The sequence below is a fragment of the Benincasa hispida genome, chromosome 3 (assembly GCF_027475165.1).
Source record: "Benincasa hispida cultivar pf3 chromosome 3, pf3_genome.v1.1, whole genome shotgun sequence".
NCBI lineage: Eukaryota > Viridiplantae > Streptophyta > Magnoliopsida > Cucurbitales > Cucurbitaceae > Benincasa > Benincasa hispida.
Genome location: NC_143480.1, coordinates 52,257,529 through 52,273,483, shown reverse-complemented (window position 1 = coordinate 52,273,483; position 15,955 = coordinate 52,257,529). Strand labels below are relative to the sequence as shown.

The 15,955-nt window shown below is 34.1% G+C and overlaps 1 protein-coding gene across 1 annotated transcript; it reads left to right on the top strand.

Annotated features, from left to right (window-relative positions):
- Window positions 1-4,477: 4,477 nt before the first annotated feature.
- SCAR2 (SCAR homolog 2) lies at window positions 4,478-13,300 on the top strand. The gene is made up of 9 exons (XM_039028014.2): window positions 4,478-4,878; window positions 5,841-6,004; window positions 6,888-7,011; window positions 7,146-7,260; window positions 8,161-8,222; window positions 8,328-12,228; window positions 12,315-12,401; window positions 12,513-12,617; window positions 12,696-13,300. The coding sequence occupies exons 1-9, from the start codon at window positions 4,724-4,726 to the stop codon at window positions 12,750-12,752; spliced, it is 4,770 nt and encodes a 1,589-aa protein (XP_038883942.2). The 5' UTR covers window positions 4,478-4,723; the 3' UTR covers window positions 12,753-13,300.
- Window positions 13,301-15,955: the final 2,655 nt, after the last annotated feature.

Here is a 15,955-nt window from a genome sequence, read left to right as displayed (position 1 = left end):
ATCTATGCAACAAAATATAATATGTGTATATGTTCTCACATCTTAAAGAGAAAATACTAACAAACAACAATTTTTTTAAAAAAAAAAATCAACAATAAATAAATAATAGAGGCTTAATTTAAGTTTTTCTGAAAGTATAAAAATTAAAATCGGATAAATAAAAGTGTGACGACTATACAAAAATTGTATTTTAACCTAAAAAGAATTTAAAAAACTGAACATATATTTGGACATTTTTCTAAAAAGATTATCAAGCTTGTTTCAATATCCTAGTACTCTATAATAGTGACTTGTTACTAATATTTGATGTGCTCCATGTGGTAGATCATTGGAAGGAGCTTGATAAGTCATTTTTCATCTACTTTTTTACGTCATTTCTTTTAAAAATTGGATTTCCACCAATTTTATAGACAACTTTCTTTTTTCAGAATAAAAAATAAAGTGAATGTGAATGTGCCAAGGAGACAGTTGAAGTGGTAAATCAACAATTATGAACAAAATCATACATAATGTAAATGGACCATGTGCTTATTTTTGGAATCTATTTTCTTATTATTACAATGGAATTTTAGGGGAACTAACAAAAAGAAAACACTAACTCATTTTTACATAAAATATGAGCATTCTAAATTTTCAACAGGGTGACAACTTGAATGATATGAACAATTTGTGAGGTTGGACCAAAATTAACTTTGGAGATAAATTAAAACATATAAAATTAGAGAAATCAAATCAAAACTATAACAATTAAACTAAGAATTAACCAATAATTTTTAAAATATCATTTTAATCTTTATACTTTAAAGTTCGTTCAATTTTAGTTCATATACTTTCAAATGTCTAATTTTAATCCATGCGCTTTCAAGATATCTTAGATTTAGTCCATACGTCTTGTTTATTATTGGCTTTTTTCAAAACGTTTTTGTTATTTATTACCATGTTCACTCTAAATTTTGAAAACATATTCACAAACTATATTTTCTTGCATGAAAATCATTATCATTTAACCATTTTCGATAGAATTTAATTTTGTGAAAATAAATTTAAAATTTATTAAAACTACATGGACCAAATTTGGACATTTGAAAGTACGTAAATTGAAATTTAAGCAAGCTTCAAAGAGTATAGAGACAAAAATGGTATTTTAACTCATGATTTTATTTAACAAAAATTAAGTAAGTCATTAATTTTTTTTCTTCTTTTTTTTAACTTAATTCAATGGATAATACATCAATTAACATAAAAAATATGGATGCTTCGATCTCTCCCTCTCATAGATGCTAAAATACAAAAAGAAAATAAAAGTAACTGTTTTTTTCTTAGATTTAGATTTTTTTTTCCTTTTTGCAAATCAGCCCCTATGTTCTAAGGAATTTAACTTCCTTGTAACAATAATAACAACATTGTCATGGAGAAATGTTGAGATGTTAATCATCAACCTTTTTCATTCATTTTCTTTTTCCAATTGCATTCAAACTTTGTTTCATACTCTAATTGAAATTTACCTTGCTGAAATTGTAGTCTTCTAGTTCTAATTATGAAAAAGAGGGAGGGGTATAAATGAAATTTGAGATAACTTTTTTCTTAAAAAAACAAAAAGAACTATTTAGATGAAAGATAATTGCTTGTTAAGTATAATGGTATAGTGAACTAAAAAAAAAATAAAAAAAAAATAAAAAAAATAAAAAATGATCATATGGTTGCTCTTTTTCTTTTTCTTTTTCTTAACCAATTGGTTTTCTTAATTTAGGATGCAAGAAAAGAAAAGTGAGAAGATTGAAAGTCAATAGAAAGGACGGTACTGATGGATCAGGAACAGCATAATTCGGTGGAGTTCGGAACAGCCGATAACTAACTGAAAAGTTAGATATTATTATTAAATAGATACCACGATCCAATACAGCTCTGTCTTAATTTTGTGAATACAAACTCCTATGTCCTTTTTTTAAAAAAAGAAAATGTAAATTTGGTGTTTATGGTGTTGAGATTTTTTTTTTTTTTTAAAAATTAATAAGGTAGAAATATTTGAATCACAAATCTGATTGTTAATATGTTAATTAGACTATGTTCGTTTTGACATGATTTAGAAAAAAATTAGAATTTAATTTATGGTTTATAATTAGAATTCAATCCTTGGATTTGATCAAACCATAAGGATTATTTATGAGATTTTATCAAATCATCTAGATTTTGTGATTAAAAAATGTTAAATTGTAAATTTAGTTCTTGTGGTTTGGAGAAAGTTAAAATTTAATCCCTATAATTTTAAAAGATAGAATTTAGTGTATATGGTTTCACAAACTCCATAAATAATCTCATTCCTACCATAGGGACTATGTATGAAGGTTCTATCAAAACCATAAGAGACTAAATTCTAAGTATAAAACATAGAATTAACATAAGAACTAAATTTACAATTTAACAGTTTTTTTTTAATTTTTACAAAAATCAAACAAATAAATTCATCAATGTTTAAGAAATTATAAGTTTGATTTCCTCTGGCTCTACATTATGTATTAAGCTAGAAGAAAAAACGAAAGAAATGGAAAGAAAACTCATCTTACTACTAGCTATTTAAAAATAGTATTATGTTATATCAAATAATGTCTAATTAATATAGTTAGGATGCCACTTAAACATCACATTGATGAGCTAACGACACGAATTTTTAATTGAGACATATTGAATTAAAAGATCAAGAATGAAAATGACTTGTTTAAGAAAGTTTATGGACTAAATAAACAACCTTAAAAATTAAAACATTTTTAGATGGTTGATTGATATGAAACGTTTTTTGGGCTAGAATAAAATACCTTTAAATTTTGGGTTAGCTTTTAAAAATGTTCTTAAACTTCCAACTTTTCATTTTTTACTTGGTTGAAGTTTAAAATAATCATTTTCTCAACTTTTATATTAAAATTAAATTGAAAAGGTGATGTGGTGATTTGTAGGATAGTGGTATATGTGACACATGCAGTATACTTCAATTATATATTTGAATTCTAGTTATATTTTAATATCTTTAACATTTCAAAAATTTCATTTTTAGCCTTAACCATTGAAATTATTTCAAACCCCATTGTTTCATTAACTTCATTGTTTAAAATAAATACAAAAATTTGATTTGGTTGTGAGTTACCACTATTATCAAGATATCACTGTATCACATTTTTATATTTATTTTAACGAAAAAATTTGATGGAAGAATTAGAGTTAAGATATTAATAAATCTTTAACTGTTTAGAATTATTATTTAAACCGACAATAAAATTGAAGGATATTTTGTATAATTTAACTTTTTTTTTTGCCTTAATGAAAAGTAAATATCAAGTGTTTAAAAATATTTTTTTAGTACTTAAAAAATAATTTAAATATTTGAGTTTATATTTCTTTTATTTCTAACCTCCACTTAGGTATTTGTAATGAATAAATAATTAAAAAACACCATTCCATAAGTTATTTTAAGGGTTTTATAACATGACAAATAAAATACTTGGACAATTATTCGACATATATTAATTATTTTATAACATGACAAGGGAAATACCTGGACAATTATTCGACATTCAGTTGAAAACAAAAATTGTCATCTTCAAAAGTACCAACTTTTGTGAAACAAAAGAATCATAAAGTGTCATCTTTAGAAGAACCCACTACATTTGACTTTTTAGTAGTTGTTTTTTTTTCTTCCTATATAATGTCTTTTTTTTTTTTTTTTTTTTTTAATTTAATAATATGTCGAAGAGAAAATCCGAACTTGATACATATTTTATGTCCGTTAGATTAAATTTATTTAGACTATTTTCAAAATAATGTTATTCAAATAATTCTAAAGAAACTAATTTATAACAAGTTCAACTCTTTTTATATATGTAACTATTGTACTCAACTCAAGTAAAATTCATTTGATCTAGACATTATTTCTTTGGTTAAAAAGATCATAAATTGAAAGGCTAAATGACATATTTAATTTTAGATTAAATTACATATTTAGTCCTTTAATTTTGAGATTTATATCTATTTGGTTATAAACTTTCAAAAGTATTTATTAGGTCCCTCACAATTTTTTGTCCAATGGATCTCCATAAACTTCTTAATTTTATGTCAATATATTTTTTTAATTTTATTTCTAATAAGGACTTAACCTATTCGATGTTTTTAAAGGAAAAATATTTTTAATTCATCATGGACTGCACCAATCTTTTTGCAGTTCATTTAGTTGTCCAACTATAATTTACTACGTAGTCACATAACAATTTTTTTGTGAGTTTTTACGATAAATTAGATATAAATTTATTAATTTATATTCAATAGATGAATTTATATTAAAATATTTTGAATACGTAAGATTTAATAGGTAAAAAATTGAAAGTTTAAGAATTTGTTAGAACATTTTGAAAAAAATTTATGGACATTTTAGACAGATTTTGTCCTTGAAATAATAAATAACTGCTTAAAGAAACACGGGAGAAGATAGTGATAATAATTAATTATATTTATGTGTAAAAATATTAAATATACTGTTCGTAATGGAGGGTGAGACAACCGTATATTAATTCATCTCTTCACATCTTTTCGTCGACTCTCAATTAACTCACCTTTCTCTGTCTATCTCAATCGGTACTTTGCCGGTGAGAAATGTAGAAGGAAGGACCATCGGACTACGGCGGCGAATTTCACAACCACTGGAAATTGCAGTTTCGAGCTTCGGAACAAACAAGAAATGCCGCTGACTAGGTACCAAATTAGGAACGAGTACGGCTTGGCGGATCCGGAGCTGTACAAGGCCGCGGATAAAGATGATCCCGAAGCTCTTCTTGAAGGCGTTGCCATGGCCGGCCTCGTCGGAGTCTTGCGCCAGCTCGGTGACCTCGCCGAGTGAGATTTTCTTTGTTTCTTTTCTTCTGCTTTTTCTTTTCTTTTTTCTTTTTTCTTTTTTTTTTTGGAAGTGGATAGTTCTGATTCTTCTCAATTGTGGATGTTCAGTGATGGATGAGTGTTTGTGCTTGGAATTGAGAGCTGCGGGAGATGGTTTGTGTGTTGTGTGATTGGAAATGAGCGTTGAATTGAGGAGTTTGTGTTGGAATCAGAGTTTTAGGAGTAGATTGTATAATCAGTTGACCTTTACATCATTAGGTTTTTGGTTTTAATTAATGCGGCGAGTGAAATGCTGAAAACGAGGGATTTATAATAGTTCATGAAATTATCGGCTTCAATTAGAAGACTCACCTTCTCTAGTGGCTGCTTAATCCTTTTAGTTCTTTCAGATTCTTTGCTTTCCTAATTACGTTCTCAAGACTGCTTGTTGACGACTTCTGATTTGCATTGTTACTCAACGCGAGTTGATTAATAACTTATTAAGTACTCGGCAGTTCATAGGAGTTAATAATAATCTTGGATTCGCCGTTTGCGTTATGGGTAAAATATTTACATGTATATCTTAACCTTCGTAAATTTTGTGCACTTCTACTTGTAATTTAGGTATTTTTTATTGACTTCAGCAGTTGTGCTTCTTTAATATTCTTTCCTGTCCTGGTAATTGGCACAAAGTTAATCATATGGTAGGATTCTGATTCTCTGAATGATATTTCACAACGTCGTATTCGGATTCAGTTCCAATGATGCATATGTTGTATTTTTTAGGAAATATGATTCTAGTATTTCTGTTGGAGAGTCTGAAAGATAACCGATAATACGTTAGTTATCTAACTGGGGAAGTGGAAAGATTATGAAAAATTGAAAAGATCTCTAAGACCCTTTTTTACCTTCATAATATTTAAATAAGATTTCACGCCTCCAGAAACATGCATTCATCTTTGTTTCTTTTTATTTGTTGAAAGGTTTGCTGCTGAGGTATTCCACGACTTACATGAAGAGGTCATTTCAACGGCTGCAAGAGGCCATGGTCTTATGATTCGTGTGCAGCAACTTGAGGCAGAAGTTCCTTCAATTGAGAAAGCATTTCTGTCCCAAACAAATCATACACCTTTCTTCACTAGTGCAGGTTAGTGTACTGTATATATTGTTATAATTTTGCCAACAATCATGGTCACCTCGTGATTATATTGATGGATTTGAACAGTTGATCTAAGATCATGAACTGATTTAATGTCGTAAACTTCCTCTTTATTTTCTGATTATTTTAAAAAATGTGATGTAGGACTTCAAAAATTCTACTTTAAAATTTCTCCTCGTTTCAAACTGCTACTACGATCAAACAAACTTATGCTCACACTCAATGTATCACTTCATGCAAATGCAGCACCAGAATTGTCATGTTTATTTCTATTTTTTTGTTAAATCGTCTTATCACCTGGTTATTGATTTATGTACTTTAAGTGCATATATGATCTGGATACTGATTTATGGTGTTATAAGAAAGTACAGATTAATATATCGTTATTTGTTTATTGAGAGCTGCATCTGCATGTATCCTGATCATGACTAGTAAATAAAATGTACTTTTCAAGTTCCATAGAATAATTAAATCCATTTTCTTTCAATGAGATATTAATTGTGAAAGATTCACAGTTTGGTAGGAAGATCGGAGTGGATATTGCAAGACCTAATTAACATGTGTACTTAATGTTGGCTTGTTATACATAGAAGGCAGCATGCATCTAGCCATTTAATTATTCTGTGGCATATGTAATTATTTATTTTATCAAATCATTTTCATATTCAATCATTTTGATCCTCATTTTCAGATTCTGTTGTTTCTATAGATATAGGGCTACTACCATTAGATTAGACCATCCAACAAAATCTGTTTTATGCTTTGTGTGTGTTTTGAAATGATATTAGTTCATCTAAAATGAAATAAGGTTCATATTTAGAGGGTTTTAAGACCTGAAGGATAAGCTCTTAAATCACAATCAATATTGCAGGACTTGACTGGCATCCTAATGTGCAGTCGGAGCAAAGTCTTGTTGCTCGTGGAGACTTACCTCGGTTTGTCATGGATTCCTATGAAGAATGCAGGGGTCCCCCGCGTCTATTCCTTTTAGACAAGTATGTCATACCTCTGTACAAATGTAAAAGAAATATGTTTAGAGGTCCTTTATTTTATTTTATTTTATTTTATTTCTTTTGTGGTTGAATAGGTTTAGAGGATTTAAATTTTTTGACCGTCTGCCTTTGAATAGGTTTGATATTGCTGGTGCTGGGGCATGTTTGAAGCGATACACTGACCCTTCAGTATTTAAAGTGGAGAGATCAAATATTGAGCCTCAAAGGGAGAAGAAAATTCGTAAAGTGAAGGTATATTCAATGTTATAGTCGATTCATCCATTTCTTAAGCACACTCTCTTTCTCTCTCACTGATTTGACTGGTTAATTAGTTCATCTAGATGTCTTCTTTCTTCTTCATTTATGTCCCTCATGATATTAAATGACTAGGTCTTGTCACAATCACTCTAGTATATTCATATGACCTTTAGAGATTAAATATTTTGAGAAGGTCTATGAAACTCATTTCATCCACTATGGGAAGTGGTCAATGTGATAGGAATGCCATTTGAGTACTTGGGATTTAGGGATATTATTAAACTATCAAGGGTATACTAGTCATTAGTCAGGTGATTTGTTATAGTTAGAGTGGGTGGGTTGAGAATGGATGGAGGAAGACAATTTCTTAGTAAATTTTGGCTTGAGTGTGACTACTAAAGAGAGAGAAGGTTTCGAGGACCTCAAATTACATGTATCTTCTACTTCATGTATTGACCACTTTGCAGTAAATATTCTTGCATACTATGCATGTGCTTTTCGACACTTTTTTTTTCAGTTAATTTTTTTTTAAATCTATTCGGTGGATAATTGTTACTCAACAGATCAGTATTGTCAACACAATAGATGCAAATTCTGTCAAATGATGCATGAGTCATTAGTTTGCATTTGAAAACTTTTTGCATATGAGTGGCTTATGTTTGAGGCTCTGCATGTGTGAGTTGCAAATGTTGGATCACTAAAAATTCATCAAGTTTATTTACTCTTTACAGTAATGGAATTCTTAATTTCTTAGAGAACATGTGGGCCCATTTTACCTGTCAACTCTAGGACTGTTATTTATGGATGCTATACACACACCCTCCTAATTAAACTTATTTGTGTATGATTGTGATCTACTTAGTTCTAAAATATGGCTGCTTTGACTCCTAGCAGAAGAAAGGACCACGTTGGAGGAATGGAGGGACACCAGAAATTGGACCAACATCTCATACCAAGTAGGGGTGTTTAATTCCTTACTTCTTCTGGAAATTTTCTCAACTTGTCCAACTGCATATGGTCACTTATAGTCACTTGATTGCTAACGTCAACTTGTTGTGCAGACTACATCAATTATTCTTGGAGGAACGCATTGAAAGTTGTTTTAGTGATCCTTCACGGCTTGTAAAATTGAAGAAAAGGCAATTCAATGGATGTATTGACTCCAAAAATGGCAAAAGCTACATGGAGAAATTTTTGAAGACTCCTTCTCCGGAGCATAAGATGGTTTATGAAGCATCAGTTGCTGCACCAACTTTGCATTCAATGTCAGATAGTACCAACGAACTGGGGCTTAGAATACTTGATATCACTACGGTGAGTCCTGCAAGCAAGTCTCCTGGAAGAGAAAGTGCATGTTCTTCATGTATAGCTCAAGAAGAAGAATTAAAAAGACCAATCAACGGCGATGTTTCTGGTGATGGGATTTTCAAGATGCCTAAATCAACTGTAGATGACGAGATTGAGACAACTCCCAGTCTTCAATTGGTGGTGGTTGAAAATCACTTAGAATATGGAGAAGGGAAAACAGGGAGCAGTATAGATGGTTATCGTTCTGATGAGGTAATCAGTGAAGTAGACAATTATGTGGACGCTCTTGCTACTATGGAATCGGAAATAGAAACAGATAATGAACCTAGATCTAAAACAATTAACCTTGAACAGAGAAGTGAATCTGATGCTAATGCCGAACACCTAGAAACCCAAGCTCAACTATCAGATTCACAATCCTTTGCAAACTCCTCAGGATCAGATGATGGTATCAGTTCATTCAAAAGAGAGAGATCGAGTTTTTCGTGCTCTGATACAGTAAGTAGTTTGGTTGACAACATTCAATATGATTCTGAAGAAACAGCTAAAGTATTACCTTCAATTCCTAACGCATGCATGGTGGATATTGAAAATATGCCATGTAATACGGATTATGCCTCTCATTCTCATGAAAGCAATGCTAATGAACATGGAGTGCTCGATGATACTAGTGTTGATGAGGAAAGAATGTTAAAATCCGAAGTACCCGGAGATTCATGTTTTTTGGATTCAATTTCCCCTCAACCACTGTTAGACCCAGAATCATGCTTGTCTCCATCGTTATTGGTAGAACCGGAGTTGTATAAAAAGGCATCTATCGACCTTGTTAATAGTTTGCAGACATCAAGTACAGAGACAGACCTTGGTTGTGATAAAGATGTTCAACTCGATGTCCGCTCCGAGGCTGTTAGTAGCGCTAACCACACAATTCCCTTTGAGGGTTATCACAGTAGAGATGGGGAGGGCGTCGATGTAGATGCCACATCTGAAAATTCATTACATCTTTCGAATGTCTTGGGGCAAGCAGTTGAGATTGAAGCGATAGAAAAGGTCGAGGATGCAATGCTGCAAAAAGAATACCAAGATGATAGAACTATTGACAAGCAAGAAATTGAATCTTCTCCTAGTTCGTTATTACCCTCTGAGACTTCACATGTTTCTACAAATGATTCTTCAGATTACAAATATAATGTCATTGCCCTGAAAGGCGATGATAACATTGTGGCAGCGGAAGCAAAATATGAAGACTTACCTCTTGCAGTAGATTTATCGCAGACCCAGGATTTGAAGGATGACAACGTGGTTGCTGAAGCAAAATATGAAGACTTACCTCATGAAGCAGATTTCTCGCAGACGCAGGATTTGAAGGATCAAGTGGAAAATGTAGCAGATGATGTTCTAGTTGAAGATGGTATGACAGAAACTGATGTGACATGTTCTGCGAGCGATGCAAATATTGTAGATTTAACAAGGGCGGGTGATAATGGAAAAGTAACCATATTCGCCCATGCTGATGATACCCCAAAAGAACAGCAGCTTTGCCATCCAAATGATACCGTTCCTGAGCATTTGAATTCACGAGAGTTTGTTGTAACAGTTATTCCCGAAGGTGTGACTTTGCCTAGCACTTCTACTTCCTCCCATAATGAAATTACTTCATCAGGTGATCTGGACCATGAGGACTCCATGAAGCATAGTAATTTTGCAACTGGAAAGGTTCAAGAAGATGAGGTTGTTGATTTTGTGAACTGTAATGACATTGTGACTGAAAAGGCTCAAGCAGATGAGGTGGTGAATTCTATAAACTGTAGTGAAATTGCAACTGAAAAGGTTCGAGCGGATGAGCTGGTTGATTCTGTAACCTGTAGTGACGTTGCAACTGAAAAGGTTCGATCAGAAGAGGTGGTTGATTTTGTTAACTGTAGTGATGTTGTGACTGAAAAGGTTCAAGTAGATGAGATCGTAGTTCAAGAGGATGATGTGGTTGCGTCTACTTCAATTGTAGCCACAACAGCTACTATCGCTGAAGTTATACCCCAGAATTTATATCATTCCAGTGATGAAGAAAATGTAAGCACTGATAAACTTCCAACTGGAGCACGTCAAGCAGATGGATTTGCTTTTGATGCTGATCCCACGACTAGTAATGATGTGAATGGAGCTGTTAGCACATCCTTGAATGATCTTTTATCTACATCAGAGAATGTGAAGAGTGATTACCATCTTGGCTTAGAGAATTCATATCCAAATCAGAATGAATTTAAAGATGCTTCAGATTACTCTGGAACCAAAGTAAATCACATAGAAGTTGCTACTGCAACTTTAAACTCCAAAGACGAATCGATTTCTGGCTATCCAGATTCAGTTATTGATGATCTTTCTTTTGGCCCAAAATCTTCGGAACTAAGAAATCTAGAATCAAAAACCAATTCTTCTCATCAGGGTGATCTTAAAGAGGGCATTGAACTTATATCTCCTCCCCCTCTATGTTTCTCCTCCGCCATTGAGACTTCCAGTGGACCGTCACCAGGTTTGCAGGCTAAACACAAGCACATGGAGCTTGTACAAGCAGATACTGATTTTTCCAATTCTTCACTCCTTGAACAACGATCTCCTGGTCAATTAGATGAAGAGAAAGTTGAGCTGGCACAGTCTTCAGACCCAGTCCAGCAGGATCAAAGTTCTAAATGTAAAGCTAGTGAAGCAACCATTCAAGCTGGGCATTCTCTATCAGAGTTGTATATACAACATCCAATTGGTAAACTCAATGTGACACCTCGTACAATGGATACGTTACCTCCTGTCCTACCTAGCTACATCCTGCTGCCTGAGGTACCTCAAGTCAATTTGAATGAGATGCCACCATTGCCTCCTCTACCTCCAATGCAATGGAGGTTAGGGAAGATTCAACAAGCTTTTCCTGCTCCACCTGGTAGTGAGGATCCACTTCAATCTATATTACCACCAAAAGCTGAAGAAAAGGGTATGTGTTTAGAATCATCAGATGCAGCGCCTTTACAGCCTGAGAACCCCTACACTTGCTTTCAAGATAACAAGCTTACACAAATATCTGGTAACATGGTACATAACACAATGCAGCCACCTCCATTCTCATTGCAACTGCCCGTGATTAGCAACCAAAACTATGATTGTAGTTCTGCCACCATGGAGAAACAATATAATAACCCATTTTTAACATTACCGCCAATGCCCAAGGAAACCCCAGAGCATGATTCGCTCAAGTCTGATGGAGAAGTACAGTCTGATTTGAAATTACCTTCACTAGGACCAAGAAACGGCGATGTAAATTGTAAAACTGATGATGGATCTTCATATGGGCAGTCATTCCAACCGTTTAGTTACTCAGCATCAGAAATAGTCTTAAAGCCTGATATACCTCAACATGCATCACAAGATTTTGGAGGACAGATAAATTCCCATGCTATGATGGCACCTCCATTGTTCATGATGAATGAACAGTCTCAGGACGATTTACCAACTACAGAGGAAGAAGTGGCTTCATCTTCTAACACAGCTCATATGCCATCAACCTCTGGGGTTGGTATGCCAAATGGAAATCCACCTACTAGTAGTAAGCTACTTCGTCCACGAAGTCCTCTCATTGATGCTGTTGCTGCCCACGATAAAAGCAAGGTTCATATTTCGTTACCTGTTTTGAGAAATTATTTGGTAATGAGCTTATATAATACTTGGAATTAACTTTCTTAACCAATTTGCAGTTGAGAAAAGTTTCTGATCGGATACTACCTGAAATTGGACCCAAGGTAGATGAAAGAGATTCACTTCTAGCGCAGATTCGAACCAAGGTTGAAGCTGAACTTTGCCCTTACCATATTGACCTTGTATTATTAATACGTTGAAATGAATTTCATTATGCAATTGCTTAGCTAACAAAATATTCTGATTGTACTTTTCAGTCCTTTAGCTTGAAGCCCGCAATCGTAACAAGACCCAGTGTGCAGGGTCCAAAAACCAATTTGAGGGTTGCTGCTATCTTGGAGAAAGCAAACGCAATTCGCCAGGTATCTCTTTAGCTCCCCTGACCCCCACCGGTCTCTTTCTCTTAGAATTGAAACTTATCTGGAAACTATTAAAAACAGGCATTGGCTGGAAGTGATGAAGATGACGACAGTGATAACTGGAGTGATTCCGAATAAACATTCATCTCCTTCAATCCATAAATATTCCATCGCTGCTTTGCCATGAACGAACTGGGTTGAGATTTCTCGTTCTTCTCCCTTAAATGGTAATTTCGGTAGTTTAGCGTTACTCTTCTTCTCTAAGCTTCTTCATATATGTAAATCATACGTCACATGTCCTCCCACACCCTCTCTATGTTCTCTCTATCTTGGTTTATCTTTTGGTCCCTTGCTCGGGTTCATCAACAAAACAGTACCACCCGTCAACCAAACGGTATACGACATACAATACGAGGTAGAATGTTATTCGACATGAGGTGGACCGATCACAATCAGTGTTTCTGGGTATTTGGTAAAATCTTGGCAAATGTAAATGGTATTGGAATGGATTAAATTTTGGTATGTAACATACTTTTGATGTAATTTTTGTAATTGTAGTAGCGTCTCATGCATATCACCTTTATACTTCTGTTCTGGCCCCGTATATTATAATGGCCTCATTTCTTAGTACAGTGAAATTCTTTGGTACTGTGACATTTTATACCAATATATATTCATGTTATACAGACTTAGCTTTATCTTTTACGATGTACTGTGTGACATATTCATCAGCCTTCCCTGGATTTTTATGAAACTTTACTGTATATTATTTTGTCGCACTTTTTTCTTTTTGAAGAAAAAAACATTAAAAAAAGAAAACAAAACTTTACTGTATATAATTTTGCCATACTTGTTCTGTATGTGGGATTGCAGGTGATCAAGAGCAAGAAAATCATATTTCATTTTAAATTGACTTTTATTTTTTTAAGAAAAGGGTTTTAGAATAACTTGAAGGATTTTGAAGAAAATCATCTTTCATTTGAACTCACTCTTGTTTTCTAAACTTTAATTATCAATTGCGTTTTTTTAGTTCAACAACATAAGGTTCCGAGTTTCAAATCAATGGTATATGTTAAGATTGGTTGAACCATTGGCATGTTGATTCTCAATTACTGTATATTATTTATATTTATCTATATATAATAGTGAAAAAAAATAACGAAATAGAGAAAAATATGTGCCATCGATATGATTCAGAGATAACATAAACTATATGAAATCAGAAAATTTTTTAGTGGATGAGAAACCAAATTGACTTCAAAAGTAGTATACTCTTTATATAATTGTAATATTTGGTTTAAATAAATCTTGAATATTATATCTAAATTATCTTGAAAATGAGAAGGAAAAAAAAAAAGTTAACAAGGCGTTAAAAAGTAAATTCTACCCTTTAATGACTTTACACACATATATATTTAAATAAAATCTGGGTAAAATATAGGGTTATTCTTAAACATAGGAAAATGAACTAAAATATTTTCAAATAATAGCAAAATATCATCGTCTATCTATAGTGATAGACCACTATATCCATCATGATATAGATAGACAGAGATAATGTCTATTGTTGTCTATCGCAGTTTATCACTAATAGACTGTGATATTTTATTATTATTTGTAAATATTTTTAGAACTTTTATCAATTAAAATAATTTTCTCAAAATATAGGATCAATTTTTGGTGGCCAACATGGTCAGCCCATGAACGACAGTCGCAAACAATTCGGATAAGGAAGAAAAACTTGATAATGAACTTAAAAATGATGTCAAAGATTTTTTTTTTCTCTTCAAAACAAGAATAGAGTAGAAATCACACAACCAACAACTCTCTCAAACCTTCATCGAATGAGGGGAAAATATTATTTAAAAAATATTTTTCAGATTAAAGAATACTCTTGAGAAGATGCCGAGCTACAATAGTTGGAGCAATTTTGTTTTCTTCACAAGAAGAGTGACAAAAAGATGCAATATTAATAAAGTCCTTTACAAAAAGAATATCCTCAATAAGTATCTCAATATTAACAAAAGAGACCTTGTTGAGAAGTTTAACGACCTCCAAAACGTCATACTCAACCTCAAGTGAGGGATTGTTTCCAAATCATTCTAGCTCGACCGCTTTCAACCCCTCCACCACGACTTCAGCTTAAAGTAAACTTACCTTTCCCCCATGAAGAAATGAAAGTATGCTAGAAGGGGGTTGGATTGGGCATGCGGCCATGGCCAACAGGCCCTGGACAAGCATGACCGTTACATTTTCCCCTACTTAATTGGTTGACGTCCCCGTCAACCGACCTTGTTCAAAACCTGCGATGGTTGAAGCTGAATTCTTCAAATCTTCGGCCCACTCCCAACTGATCTCTTCGTCGGGGAGATCCTTCCATTTCACTAAGAACTCTGTCAGTTCTCGTCTGGGTCTTCCAATACGGCGCGTACGTTTATCCAAGATTTGTGCAACTTTTTTCTCAGCAGAACTCTTCATCGTGATCGGTGGGCGCCTTAGCATGTTTCGCTGTTCATCCTCGGGATCGGGGTGATAAGGCTTCAGGATACTCACATGGATGACAGGATGAATCTTCATCCATGAGGGTAACTGAACCCTATATGAGGTTCTCCCGACCTTCTCAATTACCTCCACTGGACCTTCATATTTCCTTACTAGCCGTTGGTCTCTCTGGCCTCGGAAACGAAACTGTTCCGGTCGTAGCTTGATCAGGACCTTGTCCCCAGCTTGAAACTCAAGGCCCTCCGCTTCTTACCAGCCCACTTCTTCATCCTCCTCGATGCTCTTTCTAGGTAGGCGCGAGCTATCTCAGAGGTTTTGCTCCACTCTTTAGTGAAGTTATGTGCCTGAGGACTTTTGCCTGCATAAGGGTGGTCCACCAAGTGTGGCATGAGTGGCTGTCTGCCACACACCACTTCGAAGGGCGTTTTTCCGGTCGCGGAACTCTGCTGGAAATTGAAGCTGAACTGAGCCACATCTAACAACTCGTCTAACTGTTTCCGAAGCTCAGCCAATTCTGGCGGGGCCATCCGATATGCATTCTTGGCAGGCGACTTTGCCCCTGGCAACAACTCACTCTCATGGTCAATCCCCCTTCGTGGGGGTAAGGACTTGGGCAAGCTTTTCGGCATGACGTCCCGATTCTCTTCCAAGACAAATAGAACGTCTTGGGGGATCTCCTCTTCAGTGGACTCAACTGATTCTATCAGGATGGCCATGAACGTGGGTTCGTCGTGGGCCAGGCCCCTCTTCAATTGGAGGGCTGAGATCATTCTCACCCCATTTGGCCGCTTGATACTGGCTTGGACTACGGTCGGTGTAGATCCGGTAATGACTAAGCA